The 18,739-nt window shown below is 42.4% G+C and overlaps 2 protein-coding genes across 5 annotated transcripts; one reads left to right on the plus strand and one right to left on the minus strand.

The window, feature by feature from the left end:
• The first annotated feature begins 692 nt into the window (after nucleotides 1-692).
• eef1da (eukaryotic translation elongation factor 1 delta a (guanine nucleotide exchange protein)) lies at nucleotides 693-12,830 on the plus strand. Of its 4 annotated transcripts, none has more exons than XM_075483118.1 (10): nucleotides 693-780; nucleotides 1,201-1,218; nucleotides 1,988-2,027; nucleotides 4,016-4,136; nucleotides 6,651-6,707; nucleotides 8,769-8,850; nucleotides 9,427-9,521; nucleotides 9,811-9,999; nucleotides 10,414-10,608; nucleotides 12,702-12,830. In XM_075483118.1, exons 3-10 carry the CDS (start codon nucleotides 2,014-2,016, stop codon nucleotides 12,738-12,740), a joined length of 792 nt encoding a protein of 263 aa, XP_075339233.1. In that variant the 5' UTR covers nucleotides 693-780; nucleotides 1,201-1,218; nucleotides 1,988-2,013; the 3' UTR covers nucleotides 12,741-12,830. The 4 variants fall into 4 exon arrangements, with proteins under 4 accessions (XP_075339233.1, XP_075339230.1, XP_075339231.1 ...); XM_075483115.1 differs by lacking the exon at nucleotides 1,988-2,027 and adding an exon at nucleotides 2,715-3,323 and having other exon boundaries at nucleotides 694-780; XM_075483116.1 differs by lacking the exons at nucleotides 1,988-2,027; nucleotides 6,651-6,707 and adding an exon at nucleotides 2,715-3,323 and having other exon boundaries at nucleotides 695-780.
• LOC142398883 (E3 ubiquitin/ISG15 ligase TRIM25-like) lies at nucleotides 12,703-18,551 on the minus strand. The gene is made up of 7 exons (XM_075483113.1): nucleotides 17,914-18,551; nucleotides 14,975-15,061; nucleotides 14,643-14,876; nucleotides 13,868-14,027; nucleotides 13,733-13,783; nucleotides 13,540-13,596; nucleotides 12,703-13,457 (listed from the first exon to the last, which is right to left on the minus strand). Exons 1-7 carry the CDS (start codon nucleotides 18,499-18,501, stop codon nucleotides 12,925-12,927), a joined length of 1,710 nt encoding a protein of 569 aa, XP_075339228.1. The 5' UTR covers nucleotides 18,502-18,551; the 3' UTR covers nucleotides 12,703-12,924.
• Nucleotides 18,552-18,739: the final 188 nt, after the last annotated feature.

Consider the following 18,739-nt stretch of genomic DNA (forward strand, 5'->3'; position numbering starts at 1 on the left):
GCTCAGGACTTTTGCTCAGTCTACACTGAAAACTCTCATATATATATATATATATGGAGAGAGAGAGAGAGAGAGAGAGAGAGAGAGAGAGAGAGAGAGAGAGAGAGAGAGAGAGAGAGAGAGAGAGAGAGAGAGAGAGAGAGAGAGAGAGAGAGAGAGAGAGAGAGAATTTTTTTATAGTTTGGCTCAACAAGCCAATCTTCAGCAGGACAATGTAAATAATGCTATCTACTTCAGAAAATTCAGCCCTGGCTAAAGTTAAAAAAAAATTAGCATTTAGCCTGTTTTTATTTCTAGGGATGTACTGATAGAGGTAGAAGTGACAAAAAATTGTAAAAGAAACTCTAAATGGTTTTAAAACCGAAACCTTTCGGGTAACAATTGTCTCCACACAGTGGCCGGCCGGCATACAGTCAAAATGTCAACGATAACTGACAGCTACAAGTCTCAAGTTACAAGGAATGATGGGAAATGAAGTGTTTGACTGAAATGGATCATACCAATCCCGTGGTGCTGTTTTAGCTAAAATGAGGATCCCTGAAGGGCTGGAGATGACATAACTTGTTTCTATTTGTGTTTTTGATTTACATTTTTTGTATTGACATACATTTTCTTTAGATTATTGTTAAATGGGCGAAAAAGCTCATTACCAACCTCCCCCCCGGCAGACAAGAATACTCACCGCCCAACATCGCAAGCCCTCTTCTACCGTCGGATTACGGCTGTGGCAACACGCAGTGGGACAAGCAGCGAGTCATAAAACGTCGAATAAAACCAAAAGTAAGTGCTGTAAAGTTGTGTTTTGACGACGTAGAGCATCAAGAAATGTGTACAGTTTGTAAAAACTACAAACCATTCGGGCTTTAAAGCTTTGTTTCGCCACGTGGACAACTGAGCTACAAGTTGGTGCGGCTGTCAAAAAAAAAAAAAAACTCGTGCAACGGTAACTTAAATCAGAGACTGGATGTTCAAGCTACGATGGGATGCAACATGAATTTGATATTTTCTTTTTGTGGATAATGTCCCCATCCGTGTTATTTGTCTGGTTTAGGACTGGTGTTGCACTCATTCTACACTTTTGTCCCCTTTTTCCTCATGCAGCTTTTTGTTATTTAGCGTTCCTGTGGTTTTTCTTTGCATTCAGACATGGAAATGACACACAACAGACAAGAACTGTCTTTATTCTCTTATCTCTCTTAGCTCCTTATTCCTCTCGAGGTGAGTGTTGGCGTTGAAGCTGCTTTTCAGCTGATGCTCACAAGCCCTGGCCATTTGCAAACTTATTGTGCAGTTGGAGAATTTTTACACTCAGTTTCTTTTAAACAAATTGCTTGAACTAACGCACTGTGATGGATCACCTTTGCCATGAATCTAACGCTTGCGATTGTTGAACAATAAGTTGTTTTTGTTTAGGTCGTTTCATTGATTTCTATTAAACTTCACGATTGCTTTGCACTGTGTTGCGTTTGCTCCCCATTTAACCGAGAGACGTTTCTGGTAAGTTTTCAAAGTCACTATTTAGTCTCAAATCATTCTGTTTGCACAACCTAAAAGTCTTCTTTGATGGATTTTTCTTTTTCTTTTCTTTTTTTTAAACCGTAACAAATTACACATTTTGATCATTTAACTTATTTAGTAGGAGAAATGTTGGACATAAATGTTAAAAAAAAAGTTGCACAGAAACAGAAGTTGCTGAAACGACCACATAGCTGAATAAAGGCCTCTCTCAAAGAGGTTCTTATGAAGCTGGGTCTACATTAGTTTTAGCATCGAATAAACTGGCATATGAGACTGCATCGGCACTAACAGTGACTGAAACAATGCATCATCCATGTTGCATAAAACCTGTTATTTTGGCCTTTTTTTTTTTTGCATGATACGAGTAGTTTTTTTTCCCCTGCTTGTTGCACAGCATTGCTTACATTTACTTTATGTCGTGAATTCATGTTTTCTGTGAATTATAAAGGCATGCGATTTCAATCCACAGTAGGCAACGTACGTTGTCCTCCCAACATGGTAAAGCAAAGGTGAGCCCAACTGTCTGCTGCACATTTTGTTAGACCTACTGGGTGTTTTTCAGGAGGCACGTCACCTCATATTTAATGCATTAACTGTGCTTCCTCATTAATTGGACACATCTGTGTCTGAAAGGCATAGTCGGGTTCTGTTTTGCAGCACACCTGTCGGAGGCCGAGTGTGATCCGCACCGCTTGTGTCAGGTTGAGACTGCAGCGCAGAACCTGTCTTAATTAATCCAGATGTGAAAAGCAACACGAGACTTGCTATTAATTAATTCATTTTTTTTAATGGGTACCGAGGAAACACTGCAAATGCACTCTTAACGTTCACATTTACATTTCGCCCTGTTTGCTTTTACTTTGCTTTTTGAAAGTCCAGTGTGAGATTGATTTTAATTGAAGTGTCGCAACTTTCTGGGCATTTTTCCAAAGCTGCAGAGGTCACTTCTTGTTTGAAAGGGGAGAAAGTTTTTTTCTTGTTTTTTTTTTTTTTTTTTTTTTTTTGAAGATCAAGCTTTTTGATCAGGCTACCGTTAAAACAACCGCATTGGCACCTCATGTCGGCTGCTTTACGGGCTTTCTCTGACGCTTCTAACCAGCATGTTCCCGTGTGACGCTAACTCCACACTGAACTAATGGATCAAGCCTCTACTTGTTGCTTTTTTTTTCTCTCCTTACGATCCGCTGACACACAAGTGAGTAGAGAAGACGCCCCTTTAATAGAGAAATGGATCAAAATCGTCAACGGAGAGGAAACCCTCAAAACGCTGTCCCAGTTGGGGCCTTGAGGCAGGGTAATGTTCCCAGTGTGGAGCAGGGGATCATCAGCGGAGACAACATCCAGTTTGGGAGGCTGCGACATCGCTCACATTTGTCCCAGTCGGAAGGCTCAGGGACTGAAGAGGAGCGTCTTGGATCCTCCGTGGAGGCGAGCGGCTCCTATGGCCGAAGCCCCGTTTTCCAGGGCATGCAGGCTGAGGCAGTATGGTATAACCGCAGCGCCTACGAGCAGGCCGAGGGCAACTACCAGCGCCGGCTTGCCTCTAATGGCAACGGCCCTCTGGCATCCTCTCCACGGAGCCCTAACACCAGAGGTCACTTGACCTTCCGCTGCAGGCGCATCCCCCGTGAACCACAAGATCAGGAGCGCGGTGTTGCTACTGTGAAGGCTTCTGGTACTCCTCACCGTCAGTTCAATAGAGGCCGCAATCGCACCTCCTCTGAGACTGAGCATGGGGGCAGGGGCAACAGGGGACCACACCCGAGGAAGAGAGGCTTCTCCGAGACAGATGGGAAATGGGACAAGTATGACACCTCTCACACGGGGAATGGGAGAGACGTTATGTGTGTGTGTTCTGTTTATTTGACGACTTGGTTATTTATTTTTGTTCTTGTTTGTCCTTTCCTCCGTTGGGTTTAAACTATAAAGCAGAGGGGAGCTTGTTGGGTAACATGTCAGTCTCACAGATGTAACGTACATCATACGACGGTAGAAAACGTATCTGGTAAGCTAAGTCTGTCCTTTCTGTGTTCGATTACACAAAGTGGGTCTCTCTACAGCGACCAACCCATTGTTCCATAATCCAGACTTTGCAGACGAGGCAACTCTGTTTGTGTGAGGAATGTGTAGCAGTCTGCTGCAGTAAACCATCAGCAGGGTGGGAGGTGAACCGTATGTTAAAGCTTTTTATAGCTATTGTCTATTTTTAAATGCTTCCTCCCCTTTACAGTTGGCAACTTGTTGGTTATATGCTATAGAAAATGTCTCTTAAGCTTTGATTGGTCTTCTCCCATTCCACCAACAACTCCACCTGTGGCTTTGCATGCTGTTGTAATGTGTCACATAGCAAAGTTACAGCCTGGCATCTCATTAAACCATCACTGATTGGACTTGTAATGGCTACACACCTGGTTATGGCTGTTTATTAGCAGATTAGCTGTCGAATACTGATCACGATTGATGTATTAAGTCCTGAATTTTCTCCCCGTTTTCTCAGTTCCAACATGAGCGGAGTGCAGTGCCTTGCCACAGAGAACATCTGGTTCGACAAACACTGCTACGATGAGGCGGAGAAGCGCTTCTACGAGGGTGTGAACGGCCCTGCCACTCATCAACAGGTGGGAAAGCTTGAATCCTTAACATCTGAAAATGAGTTTTTATTTGCAGTTGTCTCCTGGTACGTTGCTGTTACTGTGCACCCTTGGTCAGGTCTTGAGGTTATATGTATAACCTAATCAGTGGTTGCACAGCTTTTCCTCAGTCTTGTCCTGTTAGCCCTGTTAGTTCAGGCAATAGTTGCATCATTGTTAGTCACTGGACTTGGCTGCCTGGAGCAGCTGTCTGCATATTAGTTAAGCCACTCGATTTAGAAGTGGCTCGTCGTAGTGAGAAGGGTCATGTGGTTTGGCAGCTGTCTCGGCCTCTCAGCCCGTCCTGGACTACAGCAGACGCACGTATGCGCTATGGAGTTCCTACACAGATTTTATTTAATTTTATTTTTTTGAAGGGTTATTTCACCAAATCTAAAACCCATTTCTACTGTTATGCGTTGCTTTTGAGTGAGTTGGTTTTTACATGCTGCAGCTTTATCTCTTGCTGCCTGTTGGTACATATTTTTATTTTATTTTGCAGTAGGATGATTTAAAGTAGGTTCAAGGGAAAGTAGTTATTAAAAATGTTTCTCAAGTGGGAAAACTGACAGCCGCACCATGACAGTTGCAGGTCAAGTCCTCATGCTGGGTTTTTGTGCCTTTATTTCTGCTGCCAAATCACAGTATGTGTAACATTTGTAATGCTAATTCAAATGTAAATTACTTGAAGCTGACATATTTGCCTTTTTGACTGCTCAGCTTTGACATATTTAGTTTCTCATGGACTTGGTATAAAAAAAAAAAACTCAAATCAATTTTTTTTTTTTTTTTTTTTTTTTTTTTTTAAATAAAAGTGTGTATCTGTGTTCACTGTTTTTCCCACACTGTGCCCTATTTGTGTCTGTTTGCCACATAAGCCTGGGGGTACGGGTGAGTTGATGACATCCTGAAGGACATTGCTAAATCCCAAAAGAATAAAAAACAGTCCTGTTTGTACTGTGACTAATGTACGTCACAGACCTACACCTGAAGTGGCAGAACTTTATTCATTATCCAAAATAAAGGTGAAATGGGGATTTATTTATTTTTGTCTCTTCAGTTGAAAAAAAAATGACTTTTGAAGTGTAACACAGTTCTAGGCTCTTGATTATGTGTTGCCCCCGTTTTACACAGAAGTTGTGACCTAAAGGAACAATATCGCTTACATCTGCACTTTGAAAGTCTCGAGCAGTATCCTCTCACTGCACTGATCGGAAAGAGATCCCCTCTTTTTAGATGTAAAAAATAATATGGGCCGGTGTTCTGAAGATGACTAAAGCTAATATGAGCTTTAAATGCAATGGATGTCATCTGATGTTGGCTCACTCAGTGGTTACAGCTCAGGTTGTCATTTTCAAGGAAAAGGCTCAGTCATCTACGTTCAATCACCTCAAAGAACAATAACCGCCTCACTTTTTCAGTGCTTTTTTTTTTTTTTCTCTACTATAGGTAGTCCTATTTAGCTGAAACATTATTTAGTAACTGCTTTGGTCAAGGTTTCAAGCGAGCTAAACTGATAGTGGTTTGCAGTGTTTGCACGTCACCATACAATGATATACCAGAATCTCCACCTGTGAGCAAAATGACTCTGCAACAGCACTCAAATCTGGCTCTGTCCTTCGGAAAGTCCTTTCGAAGTCTGCACACAATTTACATTTCTGTGGGCAAAAAATTGCAAAAACAAATTGCACGGATGTCTCATCTGTGCTCACGGATTGCATATTATATGCATGAATTTTGAATCCATAAGCGCGTTTAATTAACCTGAGAAAACTGATTTATTTTCCATTCTCTCCTGACCAGAGATGAGCTCTGTCGCACAGTTATCACTCCCAAGCAAAATTCAAACCCTTCAGTACTAAAACGCCTGTCACAAACGCACGGGGAAGATGCTTTTCCTGTTTCTGTGTCAGTGAAGCCTCACATGGTGCTGTGATGATACTCTGCCGATCCTCTCGCAATGAGGACGTGCTGTCTGAACTGTAACGCCAAGCAGAGAGGAGCTGTGTCAAGTAGAGCTGGTGTTGAGTCTAATCGCACCATGCAATGAAAATTCAGTATTTGAATAAGCTTTCCTTTGTTTTCCCTGGAAAAGTGACTGACGTGATGTATGCATCCATTTTCACACTTTATAACCGGTCGGGATTAGGCCTAAATACCTGAAACGCTAAAATCTGCTCTACAGTTTACGAAGCATCCTGATTACTCGTGTTTACCTTGATGATACACGATCTTCTCAGGGGTTTGTTTAAATTAACTTAAGCTTGTCCAATGCTGCCGCATGACCAGCTCTGCTTGTGACTTTTTACTGTTCTTTGATTCAACGATGATATGAAAGTCAAGCTGTCTTTAAAATATTCTTTTTCTTTCACTATTAACACCTTTGATCTGTCTAAAACGTTGGCCTTTGTAGACTGTGTTGCATTCATTTGGTATCTGCAACCTTTGCTTTTCCCCTTCTCTTTCCTTCTCACTTAACCTTGTTCATCACCGGGGGGGCAGGTGAAAACAGCCCAGCAGCAGGCCAAAGGACGGCAGCCGAAACGGCAGCACAGAAATGTAAGTCCTCCTGGTTCAGTTCTGTTGAACCGGTCTGGGAATGCTGCATGACAAACAGCTGGATGTGCTGGCTGCATCTGCTGCTGCTGCCTGACGTGGAGTGTGTTTCTGTTGTTGCAGCACTGGTTTCTCATCCTGTCCCTATGATCTTAGGCCCCATCCACACGTAGCCGGGTATCTGCTAAAACGAATATATTTTTCTACGTTTGGACCTGTCATCCACATAAAAACGCATCGTAAACGAATGTTTTTAAAAACTCCGGGCAAAGGGAAGATTTTTGAAAACTCCGTTTATGCAGCTGCGTGTAGACAGAGATAACTGGGGTTTTGCGTTTTCGAACGTCACAATATGCGCCAAAACAACAACAAATCTGCTTTAAAGTCTAAAGTGCGACCTTTGTTTACTGAAGAAGCATGGATGCCTTGAGAACTGTGGTGGTTATTATTGTGCAGGCGCTGTTTACTGCCTTGATTTTACACGCCAAAGTCGTACTCCCAGAGGAATGGCGTGACAATTTCGCATGTCCCGGTCCTCAGTCCTCTCGCTGTCGGAATTATTACGTCCTCATATCGAGGGGCAGTCCACTGTCATGCGATCACCTGTCAGTGTGCTCAAAAAAGCTGCGTGCACACTTTATTATTTAGCTGACGAGGGCAGATTGCGCAAAACAGCATTTGGGTTGTCAAGACAGGTGAAAACGCAGATGTTCGGTTATGTCTGGAAGGAGTTTTTTTCGAAAACGAGGTAATGTGGATACAGATTATTTTATAAACAGAGGGGGGGAAACATTCGGTTTTAAAAATACCCGGCTACGTGTGTACATAGCCTTAATCTACTGATTCCAAATGTACGCATTTGGAAGATAATCATGATCACAGATAATCAGCTAACGTCAAGCTGCTAATGACCTTTGGAAGCCAGTGATTTCTCGTGAGCTGCTGAAATGCAATGGCATCCAATTAAGTTGATACAACACCTAAAGCGTTTTATTTAACACCTTGTTTTAAAGCCTCAAAGTCAACGTAAGCATTCGCATACGATGCTGATTTTAGCAGTTGTAAACGGTGAGAAACGAGGATCCGCAGTGCAAGCCGTACATGGAGCGCCGCTTTTGGGTTAGACCGGGAAGAAGCAGCGCATGGTGGACCAAGTTGTTGTCGCCGAAGAATGGCGCGAGAACTTTCGAATGTCCAGAAAACAACAAGAATGAGACGGCCCATCGACGTTTTTACCAAGGTTGCTTGCACCTTATACTACTTGAGTGATGAAGGGAGACTACGGAAAACTGCAAATGCCTTTGGACTTTCCCGTCCAAGTGTCTCTCTCATCATTCGTCATGTGTGTAAGGCAATATGCACCTGTAGGTCGTGTTTTCTAAGCAGTTGCGCATGCTCCAGATGCAAGGGCGATCATGTCATGTGATGGCTGATTAGTCATGTGACTAGCGAATCAGCCGATCCCCGTTTTAGAGTAAACAGTAAACAGGCTTTTATTGAGAGGACAGCAACTTTGTGTGTAAATGTAAATAATTTGCAAGACGCCGACACGAAGAAATGGTGAAATGAATTAATGTAAACAGAGCCTTAGTCTCTGCAAAAAGTAAAGTCAAGCAGTTCTTCTGAATTACATTTATGTGGGGGGGTAAAAGATGATATAAGAAGGTTTGCTTAGAGATGTTTGCATGCTGTATAGCCATAATGGGAGGGCCTGAAATGATGTGTGTGTGTGTGTGAGGGAAGGGGTAGAAGGAGCTGGGGGGCTGGACTGGAGCCTGCACACAGCTGACATTTGTTTCGTGTGTGTGTGACAAATAATCAGCCTGTTGCTTTAAATTGCAACTGCTGGTTGACCAAGAAAGGTTTTAGATCCAGGCAGCCCCATCTCAAATGAATAGATTAAAGTTCTGCATGGCTTTTTCTTTTTTTCTTAACCTCACTTTTTTATTTTTGCTTGCTTCTTCACGTCAGACTGGATTTCAACAGTGGATATTGCTTTGTTTTCATCTCTGAGCTGACCTACAACATGACGTGTTCTAATTAAATCGTTTGATCTTCCCACAGTCATCCTCACATGCAGGAGGAGACCAGGAGCTGACCTCACGCATGAAGAGCCTGGAGCTGGAGAATCGGACTCTGCACAAAGGTGTGCGTTATGAAGGTTTTTCATATCTTCGAAGCTTTTGGTCACTTCTAGTTTTATATTATTGATGTTAAAAGCACTTTGGGCTTGTGTATTAAATGAAACATTCAACATCTGGAAAGGGGTTGCTCATATTGATGAATGTTTGTAAAGCCTTGGGATGCTGCATATTCAGGTGATGGCGTAGCTGAGTTTTGTGGAGAATTTTCAACTCATTATTTTTCTCATTTTACTCATTTATAAACAGCTGTCAGTTCATTTTAGTGAAAAAGCATTTTGAAACCCATTAAAGCAGAAAAAAATGTCAACTAATTGGTGAAAATTGTGAAGGATTTGGCAGCTTAAGAGCCAGCTGTTTAGATCAGAGACCGTTCTTAACAACGGGGTGAAGAGGAGGAGATTAATCAGGTGGCCAGAAGCCCAACTATCTATCACGATATTTCAAAGTTTCTCCACGCTGTTCCCTGATATGTCCCCACACCAGCTTTGCACAGTGATATGTCAATATTCACTGCTTGCTTCTGCTGCTCCCAAGTGGCAAAACCAGCAGTTATTGCAACTCTGTTGTTTTCATGTTAGTGGTGGAGGACTTGAGGGCCACCATGCAGAAGCTGGAGTCCAGAGTGGCTATGCTGGAGAAGTCCCCCACATCAGCAGCTGTCCCGTGCGCCATGGTAAATGATGAGGAATTGGTAGATGCAGTACCTCTTTACTGCTTTTACACCAAGTAGTGATCGTCTGTGTTTGTATTAGTCTCAGGGAAACTGTCCCCTGTCCCCTTCACAGTGTGAAATAGAATCTTTTATCTGTTTTTATTTGCTTTGCTCTGGGTTTCATGGTTGTTATTGAACTTCCGTTTTATATCTCTCACTGTTGTGTTAGAAGTAAACAAATGAAACTTAATAAAAAAATAGAAAGTGCCTCTTGCTTTCTTTTTTTAATGTCCGGGCTTCTTCTGTCCAGGCGGCTCCTGTCAGACAGGTTAAGGTGGAAAATGGAGACGACGACGATGACATAGACTTGTTTGGCAGTGATGATGATGATGAGGAGGCAGAACGTCTGAAGCAGGAGCGTGTGGAGGCCTACACAGCCAAGAAAGCCAAGAAACCCGTCCTCATTGCCAAGTCATCCATCATATTGGACGTTAAGCCCGTACGTGCACGTCTCCACTCTATTACCGGGCTCCAATACAACAATTAAAAGTTGTAGCAAGTCTGTAAAAATTCATGAAAATTGAATTCCTGGATTAATGTTGGGTTGGTTTATGAATAGTTTTTTCAGGGCAAAAAGCTGAATAACTTCCAAAGAATTCGAAATCTTTGTGAATGCTTGTGCAACAATCGCTGAAAAGTTTTTGAATTATGGATTAACTTTATAAAAAACCAAAATTACACATTTGTATCCCTGAGCATGCAAGTCAGTTTTAATGGGTGCTATGAACACATGGCTGCGCAATATCCATGATATTGAATCTGGTTGCAAATCCAGAAAAGGGGCCATATAAACGCTAACCTCCTGTGGACTGATGCAGATTGTTGGTCTCTTCCCCCTCATGTTCTGCTTCAGTGGGACGATGAGACGGATATGGCGAAGCTGGAGGAGTGTGTGCGTACGGTGCAGATGGACGGGCTCCTGTGGGGAGCTTCGAAGCTGGTTCCAGTTGGATACGGCATCAAGAAGCTGCAGATCAACTGTGTGGTCGAGGATGACAAAGTTGGAACTGACATCCTGGAAGAGGAGATCACCAAGTTTGAGGACTTTGTAAGTCACATTTAACCCTTGTTTTTTTTTTTTTTTTCCATCTCGATGTTAGAAAATGACGTGAGCTTTTTCTTTTTTCTTTTTTTTTCTTAAATGTCATTTTGCCTCAGTACAATGGAGCAGAGTAGATTTTCACATGTGGTGCGCACAGCATGGGGACATTAGCATAATGGGCTTGACAGCAGCATCTGTGCACAGAGCCGGTGTCAGTGTGTTATAACATGCACTCCAGGAACCAACTTACATGGGTGATCAGTTTTTAGATTAACTGTATTAATCCGTTTACTGTAAATGTGTGTATCCAAGCACACGTTATTTATGTAGTACCTTACCTATAGTGACGGAGGACGCTGCTGTCGATTTTAAGCCGTGAGAGACCACTCTGCTTTGGTTTCAGACTTTAGTCCAGCTTTGAATGTAATTATTTTTTTAATTATACCTCTCTTTAGAGCTCTTGGTCTGTCTAGTCAGACGCTAAGTGGAAACCTGTTTGCTCACAAACTTTTGTTTTGATTGTCAGTCAGTAGAAATATCGGGTTAAAACACTAATAATGCATTTCTTACATCTGAAAGCTCACCTAATCAATTGGTGGCACCACTGAACATTAAAAGCTTCAAGATTAACCATTTTTCAACATGAAAAGCTGAAAGGGTCAGTTCTTGTAGAAGCCTCATCTGGCCCTTACGTGACAAAAGCAGCTGTTATTTAAAGTTTTTTTTTTTTTTAACTCTATATGAATTTGCTTATTTCCGTTTTGTATAATTCGGACCTCAAACAATTCTACATGTGACTTGAAGCGCTTTCTTCTGAAGCAGTTGTAAAATCGGGACGGCTGAATGTGTAAAATGTGTAGCTGCTGATTCTCCTTCACTGTACTGGGTCAGTGACGCCAGCATCTATGATTTTGGCTAGATAAAACCTAAACTATCAGCAGTGTTGCTTACCACTGCAGTTGAGCTTTGTATGACCGGGGCGAATAAAATCCTTTGATTACTCAGAACAGAAGTCTTCAAATTTCGCTGTAAAACTTGGCTTAAACTTATAGCTTATTAGCTTTATGTCAACAAGTTCTATCGGAGGTGGGTTATGCATAATGTGAGGTTTGTTTGCAGTGTTTACTAAAATGTTGGCACCTCAAAGTCACTAAGTAATAAAAATGAACAGGAGTCGTATTAATACATTAAGGTTTTAAATCCTGCACATCTGGATTCACATACAGAAGCCCCTCTGTGTCTGAGACGGTGGTGAGCGCTCCTTTTCCTTACGAGGCAGGTCGTATCCTCCAACTCAGCTCTTAGAGTGCAAAACATGGAGGAAAGGTCAAGGCTTGCGTCAGCTAGTCCTTTCTCAGCATTCTGTCAGAAGGCTGCAGAGATGCTCAGGGTAGAGATCTCTCTAAGGAGCGTGTGGAGAAATGGTACATGTCGAGAATGAGTACCGTCGCTCCATTAGTGCTGCTGTGCGGAGGAAGGTGTCGGTGGGCAGAAAGGGTTATGAGGACTTCTGCAGGAGCAGACAGGCAATTTCTCTGAGAAATGAGTCCAATCTAATGTCAGGCTCCACTTGTATTGATATTAGATTTTTAAATTGACTCATTTCTCAAGAAAATGTTAACTTTTTCTTTCTATTCCTTGTTTATTTGTCTGCAAATCACCCTCCAGCAGCAGCTTTTTGGAAAGTCATTTGAAGTTCACCTCCTGTAATCCATCTAACAGTCGACATAATAAGTAGCCTTATTTGATGTTGCACATCATACGGTGTGACCTGTGTGCACATCGCAACGTAAGTGCTTAAATTATATCTTGTGCAGCAACAAATGAGATGGTAAAGTTGTTATAAGGAAGCTTTCCAGACATTGGTAGGGACATTCTGTTAGAAAAGAACCAGATGCAACATTCTCCAGTTGTATTTTAACACAAACAAATGAGGTCTAAATTGAGTTTAAAAAAAAGGTACTTGATACTTGCATCAAAGATTTCAGTAAAACTTTATTTTTTAGATTAAATGGGTGTTTAACATACAGTGCATGCCTTAGAATTCTGAATATATAAAATGGATCCAAAGCTTAACATGTTTTGTTTTCCTTGTGCAGGTCCAGAGTGTGGATGTTGCTGCATTCAACAAGATCTAAAAGCCCCACCTTCCCTTCACCTGCCCCACCAAAGTGTTGCTGCTGCTCCCAGCTTGTACGGTTATTAAAAAGCTGAGCTAAGAGCACAAACATCTGTCTCCGATTTCATTCTTTCTCTCTCGGAAATGTAAATATTTTGTTTACAAGGCGACTTAAACTCATTTTGAAGCGGCACAATTCAGTTTTACACTTTAAGCGAGCACAGCTTCAATGTGGAGCCCAACCCCACCCAAAAACCTGGATAGAGAGGCTGAGTGAATGTGGTCTTCTCTTTATGAAGTAGAACCATTGTATCAAAAACATTGTAGAAAGCCAGAGTCCCAGCCCTGTAATCCAGATATACTCCTATTCTGCTGCTGCAGGGGGCGGAAATGGTCACGCTCTCCTTGTTGTGCTGAAACAAGCGGGCCGTCTGGGAGCAGTCCAGGCTCCAGGATTTGGGGTTGTGTCCCAGTTTGCAGTCGCTCCCTCCTCCATTTCTTCCCATGTTTTTGTAGCAGACACCGATGGAAACCCCTCCTTTTCCGGCCCACTCCACCTCCCAGTAGCAGCGACCCGCCATCCCAGCTCTGCCCAGCACCTGGGCCCAGCTGGTGAAGCGGTCTGGATGTTCAGGGTAGGCCTGCGACTCGGAGCGCGTGGTCACCGATCTCCGGCCGTCGGAGAAGCTTAGGTACGAGTTGGCCGTGTTCAGATCCAGTGTTAAATCATTGTAATCTTGACAGAGAAAACTTGAGGTCAGTACCATTTGTTTCTAATGATGGATGCTGGAAGGTCAATATGGAATAACTGTACTCACATTGTAGGAAATCGGCTCTCGTCTTTGGTTCTACGTCGTGTGGAATGTCGTCTTTAGCTGTTAAGAGATGACACATGAGTTCAACTCAACTCAGACCTACTGTACTGCTTCTCTTTAGTTTGCCCCGGTTTCAGCATTTATTGAAACTATTCAGTGATGAAACATAAAAGTGTCTGCACATTTAAAAACATACCTTTAGTTTTTTCAGAGGTGTTCAGATTACTGCTGTCCTTCAGCGAATTAACTAGAAATGCAAAAAGCGGTTATTTATCAATTGCAACGAGGCATTGACATTTCTTTAAACCTGTACCCCGTAAGATAGATGTACCTTTCTCAGATACTTTGTTGAATTCTTTATGAAGCGTTTCATCCAGGCTGTCCCTAATATCTGCCAGGCCTCCTCTCATGGTTTTATACATCAAGTAAGTAATTGCATCAGTGTTGGGCATCTCTACAGTCTTTGCAGGGAATTGAAGAGACTTGCACTTCTGTAGAGACATGAAACCAAAATTGTTTTGGATAATTCGGAGTCGGTGTCCAGTTTTAGGCCAGATTTGACAGTGAATTACCTTTTTGCCCAAATTTTTGGACTATGGCTCAGGCTCTGTTTCTCATGCTTCTAAAAATGTAAATCTAAGACCTTGAATTAAAAACTGTCTTTTAGTTAATTTACTGTTCTTCACGAGCTTGTAAAAAGTCTATCAAATTTCTTTCAATGTGAAATTCCAAGGAGTTTAAGTGTTTTATTCAAACATCTGGAGCTCCAGTCTTTGTGCATTACAGATGTGTTGCAATTGGTTTTCCTGGAGGTCTTCAACTGTCACTGAGGTTTGTTTTGCCTTTCAAGAAATCCCCCCCCAAAAAAGCCCAGTTCTGTCTAAATTTTCCTTCACTTCAAATTAATTGGCAGCGCAAAAAAAAAAAAAAAATTTAAATAAAAAGTTAAATACTTTCCATTTTAATGGTGTCCTGAGCTTCAGTTAATGACTGAATAAATAATTAGGTGAGAAACCGGTCCTGAATCTTGGTTCTGACAACTTAATCTGGTCACAGTTGTACTCGGATATTGTCGGCCTGTTTTCTGTTTCGGTTTTTATTCATACCTGGAGGAAGTGGAGGTGGTCCTCCGTGCGAGAGAGCCTCTCCAGTTCTGCTTCGGTCTTCCTGAGCTCGGCCGTCTCCCTGTGTATCTTCTCCAGCACCTCCTCGGCCTGACTGACGGCAGCTTTCTCCTGGACTCTGATCAGCTCCTTCACCTCACTGCTTTGTTTCTCGATGGCTCGGATCATTCTGGTGAAAATCCTCTCGCTCTCCTCCACTGCGGCCTCTGTGCAGTGCTGTGTGGGTTAAAGTTACCGCTTTGCTCTCCAGGAAACGCACACCGCTCTTGGTTTGAACAGCATATTTACAGCTCTTGTAGAAGAAACGCACTCACCTTGATGTATCTGATGACATATCGGAGTTCCTTCTCTGTGTCCCTCAGCTTCTGCACAGACTTCAAGGAGGCTTCTCTGAGTTTTTTCTAAGAATAAAGAGGATGAATGTCGCATTGCGCTGACTGATGCTGCTCGGTGGAATAATTCTTCCACAGTTGGCTTTCAGGGTGGAACTTTTTGATTTCAGTCAAAGGACTGGATTACACGGGAAAGGCCTTTGGTCTATCAGACACAGTAACATCTGAGCACAAGATATGATTGCAGGACCAAGTCGCGTTTTACCCTCCTTGTGTTCAATATTTAAACTGCTGAAGCCTTCAAACAAGGCTATAAAAAGACATCCTGTATGTCAGACAACACACACAAATTCAGCATCTGTTGTGCCTCCACTCCAATTCCAGACGCTGCAGAGATTAAGCGAATCACCCTAATGTTTTATTTATATGCAGTAAGTTTTAAAAGGAGTACTTCAGATGGTTAACGTTTCACATGCAGACGGGGAAAGATGGGTTGTAGCATATGTACTGACTTTAGGTCCACCAAATGATGGTACAAGTGTGTGAGACTATTTGTAGTGTATGTTTTTGATGGCTTTTATGATAAGTGTTTTCGGGTTTTTTTAGTAAGGTTTGCATGAAGTTTTGGAATCGGGGACATTGACTTTAATGCCGTGCAGCTTCTGCTGAAACAATCGCTGGTAAAGGTAAACCTGTAAGCTACAGATTGGAATCTTTACGAAAAACAAATATCTTCACATACATTATGAACATTTAGGCTTAAAAGTGATAAAGTGCGTGAATACAAGATGTTCTGTGTTGCTGCAGCAAGTGCTTCTCTTCAGGTTTCCCTCTAAGATTGGCTCGCAGCTTCTCTCCTGCTTTGCCCTGATGGTTCACCCAGTTCTCTCTACTCCTCTGGCATTCTGTGCCTCTCTTCTATTAGGAATGACCACCACCCTCCCCCAATAGAAAAACTATACAGACATCTCTGTTTGCCTTCACACCTGGTGTATCTTATCCTCTTTTTCTACAGGGTACAGTGCTTTTTCTCCTTCTCAATCTATCCTCTCCCCTCTCCATAAACTGCAAAACGTGAAATCTAAGTAAGAAGAAATATCTTAGATCAAGGGGATAGATGCTTATTTTTTTTACAGTAATCCTACAGTTAATTTCCTACAGTCATCCAAAATGTAAACCCAAATAGAAAGTCTAATCCTAAGAATATTTTGTTCTGTCACAATTCATAAGATTATTGTTGTTCTGTATTTCTAATTTTTAATCTAATATGTTATTGTTGAGTGTTGTACTTTGCGAGTGAAGTTTTACCGGAGTCAAATTCCTTGTTTGTTTAGTCAAACCTGGCCAATAAAGCTGATTCTGATTTCACTGAATACTAGCTTGGTGTGAGAAACAGTCTCTCACCTGGACCTCTGGGTTCACTGAAGAAAAGAAAAGGAATGATCCAATACTTGAACTCATTGTGCTCTTGTAGATTAGATTTAGAGGATGTATTGGAAAAAAAAAACCCAGCTCTATCAGCAAGAGACATTGTAACAACTTTTGCTAAAGGAATAAAGTGCATTAATCATCTTATCTTGCTCGACAATAAGCTTCCATCAGCAGCATCTCTGTTTAGCTTGTAGTAGTCTGCTGTTCCAAACTGCATCTAAACCGCCCGTTTCTGCCACACTCCTGTTGTGGGTTTACAGATTCTCTATTTTGCCAAGTTAAGCACTCTCTCAGTCAGGGTTTCATTTTCCTTGAAATAATAACAAAGCGCATTGGTGAGTTAGAAATGTACAAAAACGTGTGATCGAGCATATTCTTAATAAGATGAGAACATTATTTTTGCTATAAATCTTAGCATACTTATAACAAAGTAAGAAACTTCATTAGTGCACATACACAGCCAAGTTTACTTTAAGTTGTTCCACTTTAGAACACACAATAAATACACTTCAAATTCTGCTTTTCTACCATTTCATTGCAACTAAAATATATTTGGCAAAAAACTAGTTGTCCCAAAATGGTAAATTTTTTAGTTAACTAATCATTACCACACGTGAAGTATACTAAGGATTAGTCTGACTGCAAATACTCAGCACATTTATTTCTCACCAGGGTGTTCAGCGTGTACCCACATAGCAAAATTGGTCCACATATGGGCCAGCACTGGGCCAGCTGCAGGCCAGAAGTGGCAGCTTGATACCAGATCTGACCCAGACCCGTCTGCTTTGTGGGTACTTGGTCCGTTTTCGGATCAGACACAATCGGGAAGGCGGCTTCTCTGCATTTCCTGTCCAGCAGCTTTTTGTTTACCACACACAGATTTGCGAGAACTGGCTATTTTGTCCTGTTCCTGTTAGTGCCAAGTAATAGTAACAAGTATCCCTTAACAGAATAAGCTATTGGTAACAATAAAGTATTTCACCCGTAAGATATATTAAATAACAGTGAGATAAGCCTAATTAGACCATCACAAGGGTTATCATCTCTGAGTTCACCCGCCATTAAAAACATCATCAGACAAATGTTTTACGGGCTCAGAGCCAACGGTGACTAACAACTCACTTTGTGTTAAAACGGTTGAATGGGCTCCTTAAAAACACCCTAACACACCTAACTTTGCTCTGCTGTAGGCTACCTGTTTCACGTGCACTCTGCCATTTAAATTGATTTGACACTTGATACACATGGCCGGGTTTCTTGGAAGCTCGACAATTGCTCCTCACTTTGGAATGAAGTAGTTTGCTAAATAACTAAAAAAAAATATATATTTAAAATATCAAATATATGCTTTCAGTAAACTTTGTTTTAATTCTGACGTCAACATCTGCGATATGTGCCCTCTGTTGGTTATTTTGGAGCAGTGATCACATGTAAAGTGTCGTTTAAGGGTTTTCCATCACTTCAGAAACCCATTCGGAGCTCTGACTCACCTGCTGAGTTGCTCTCTCATCCACCACTGAGACGGTGTCATGGCCTTTGTGCCGCTCTTTAACACACTGCGAACACACACACTGCTGGTCGGTGTGGCAGTACAGGCGCAGCAACTTGTCGTGCTGCTGGCACAGCTTCTCTCTCAGCTGCTCTGAGGCTGGGATCAGCTGGTGGGCTTTCCTGTGAGAGCGTTCTTCGTGAGCCCTCAGGTGAGCCGCGCAGTAAGACTCCACGCACACAAGGCAGGATTTGATAGCTCTGCTGTTTCTCCCCCTGCAGACACTACATTTCACGTCCTCCGGTTTGACTGAATGCTGAGCGGCGGCTTGCACGCGCTCGCTTTGCAGGAACTTTTCCACCACTTCACCCAGAACGGTGTTTCTGCTAAGCAGCGGTCTCGGATTGAACACCTGCCTGCACTGAGGGCAGCTGTACTGATCTTTCTGCTTGGCCCTGTTCCAGTAGTCTTCAATGCAGTCCAGACAGTAGCTGTGTCCACAGGGGATGGTCACCGGGTCCCGTAAAACCTCCAGGCACACTGAACAACTGAACTGGTCCTGTTCAATAGAAATCGTCGCGGCAGCCATTGCCTTCGCATTAACTCTCTGAACTGAAACAGGAAGGGACAGAGGTGGGCGTAGCTCACAGGTGTGCTGATAAAAGCTTCTCAGGTTTCACCCGCTGCGCCCTGAAGCCTCCAATGACAGTCGGCAAACCATACAAATAGGCTGGACTAAATCAGCTGTGCAAAAGAGCAACCTTCTATAGAATAGTCCCCAACAGGGAAACAGGGCATGTTCACAGTAGATGCACTGACCTTTGAAT

The sequence above is a fragment of the Odontesthes bonariensis genome, chromosome 14, assembly GCF_027942865.1.
Source record: "Odontesthes bonariensis isolate fOdoBon6 chromosome 14, fOdoBon6.hap1, whole genome shotgun sequence".
NCBI classification, from domain to species: domain Eukaryota; kingdom Metazoa; phylum Chordata; class Actinopteri; order Atheriniformes; family Atherinopsidae; genus Odontesthes; species Odontesthes bonariensis.

Coding starts and splice junctions, on each gene's coding strand:
- eef1da (XM_075483115.1), top strand. CDS start 2,746: ATGGATCAAAATCGTCAACGGAGAGGAAACCCTCAAAACGCTGTCCCA. Junction 9,522..9,810: donor CAGCTGTCCCGTGCGCCATG/GTAAATGATGAG, acceptor TCTTCTGTCCAG/GCGGCTCCTGTCAGACAGGT. Junction 10,000..10,413: donor TCATATTGGACGTTAAGCCC/GTACGTGCACGT, acceptor GTTCTGCTTCAG/TGGGACGATGAGACGGATAT.
- LOC142398883 (XM_075483113.1), bottom strand. CDS start 18,501: ATGGCTGCCGCGACGATTTCTATTGAACAGGACCAGTTCAGTTGTTCA. Junction 15,062..17,913: donor ATGAGAGAGCAACTCAGCAG/GTGAGTCAGAGC, acceptor CTTTATTCTTAG/AAAAAACTCAGAGAAGCCTC. Junction 13,458..13,539: donor GAGAGCCGATTTCCTACAAT/GTGAGTACAGTT, acceptor TTCTCTGTCAAG/ATTACAATGATTTAACACTG.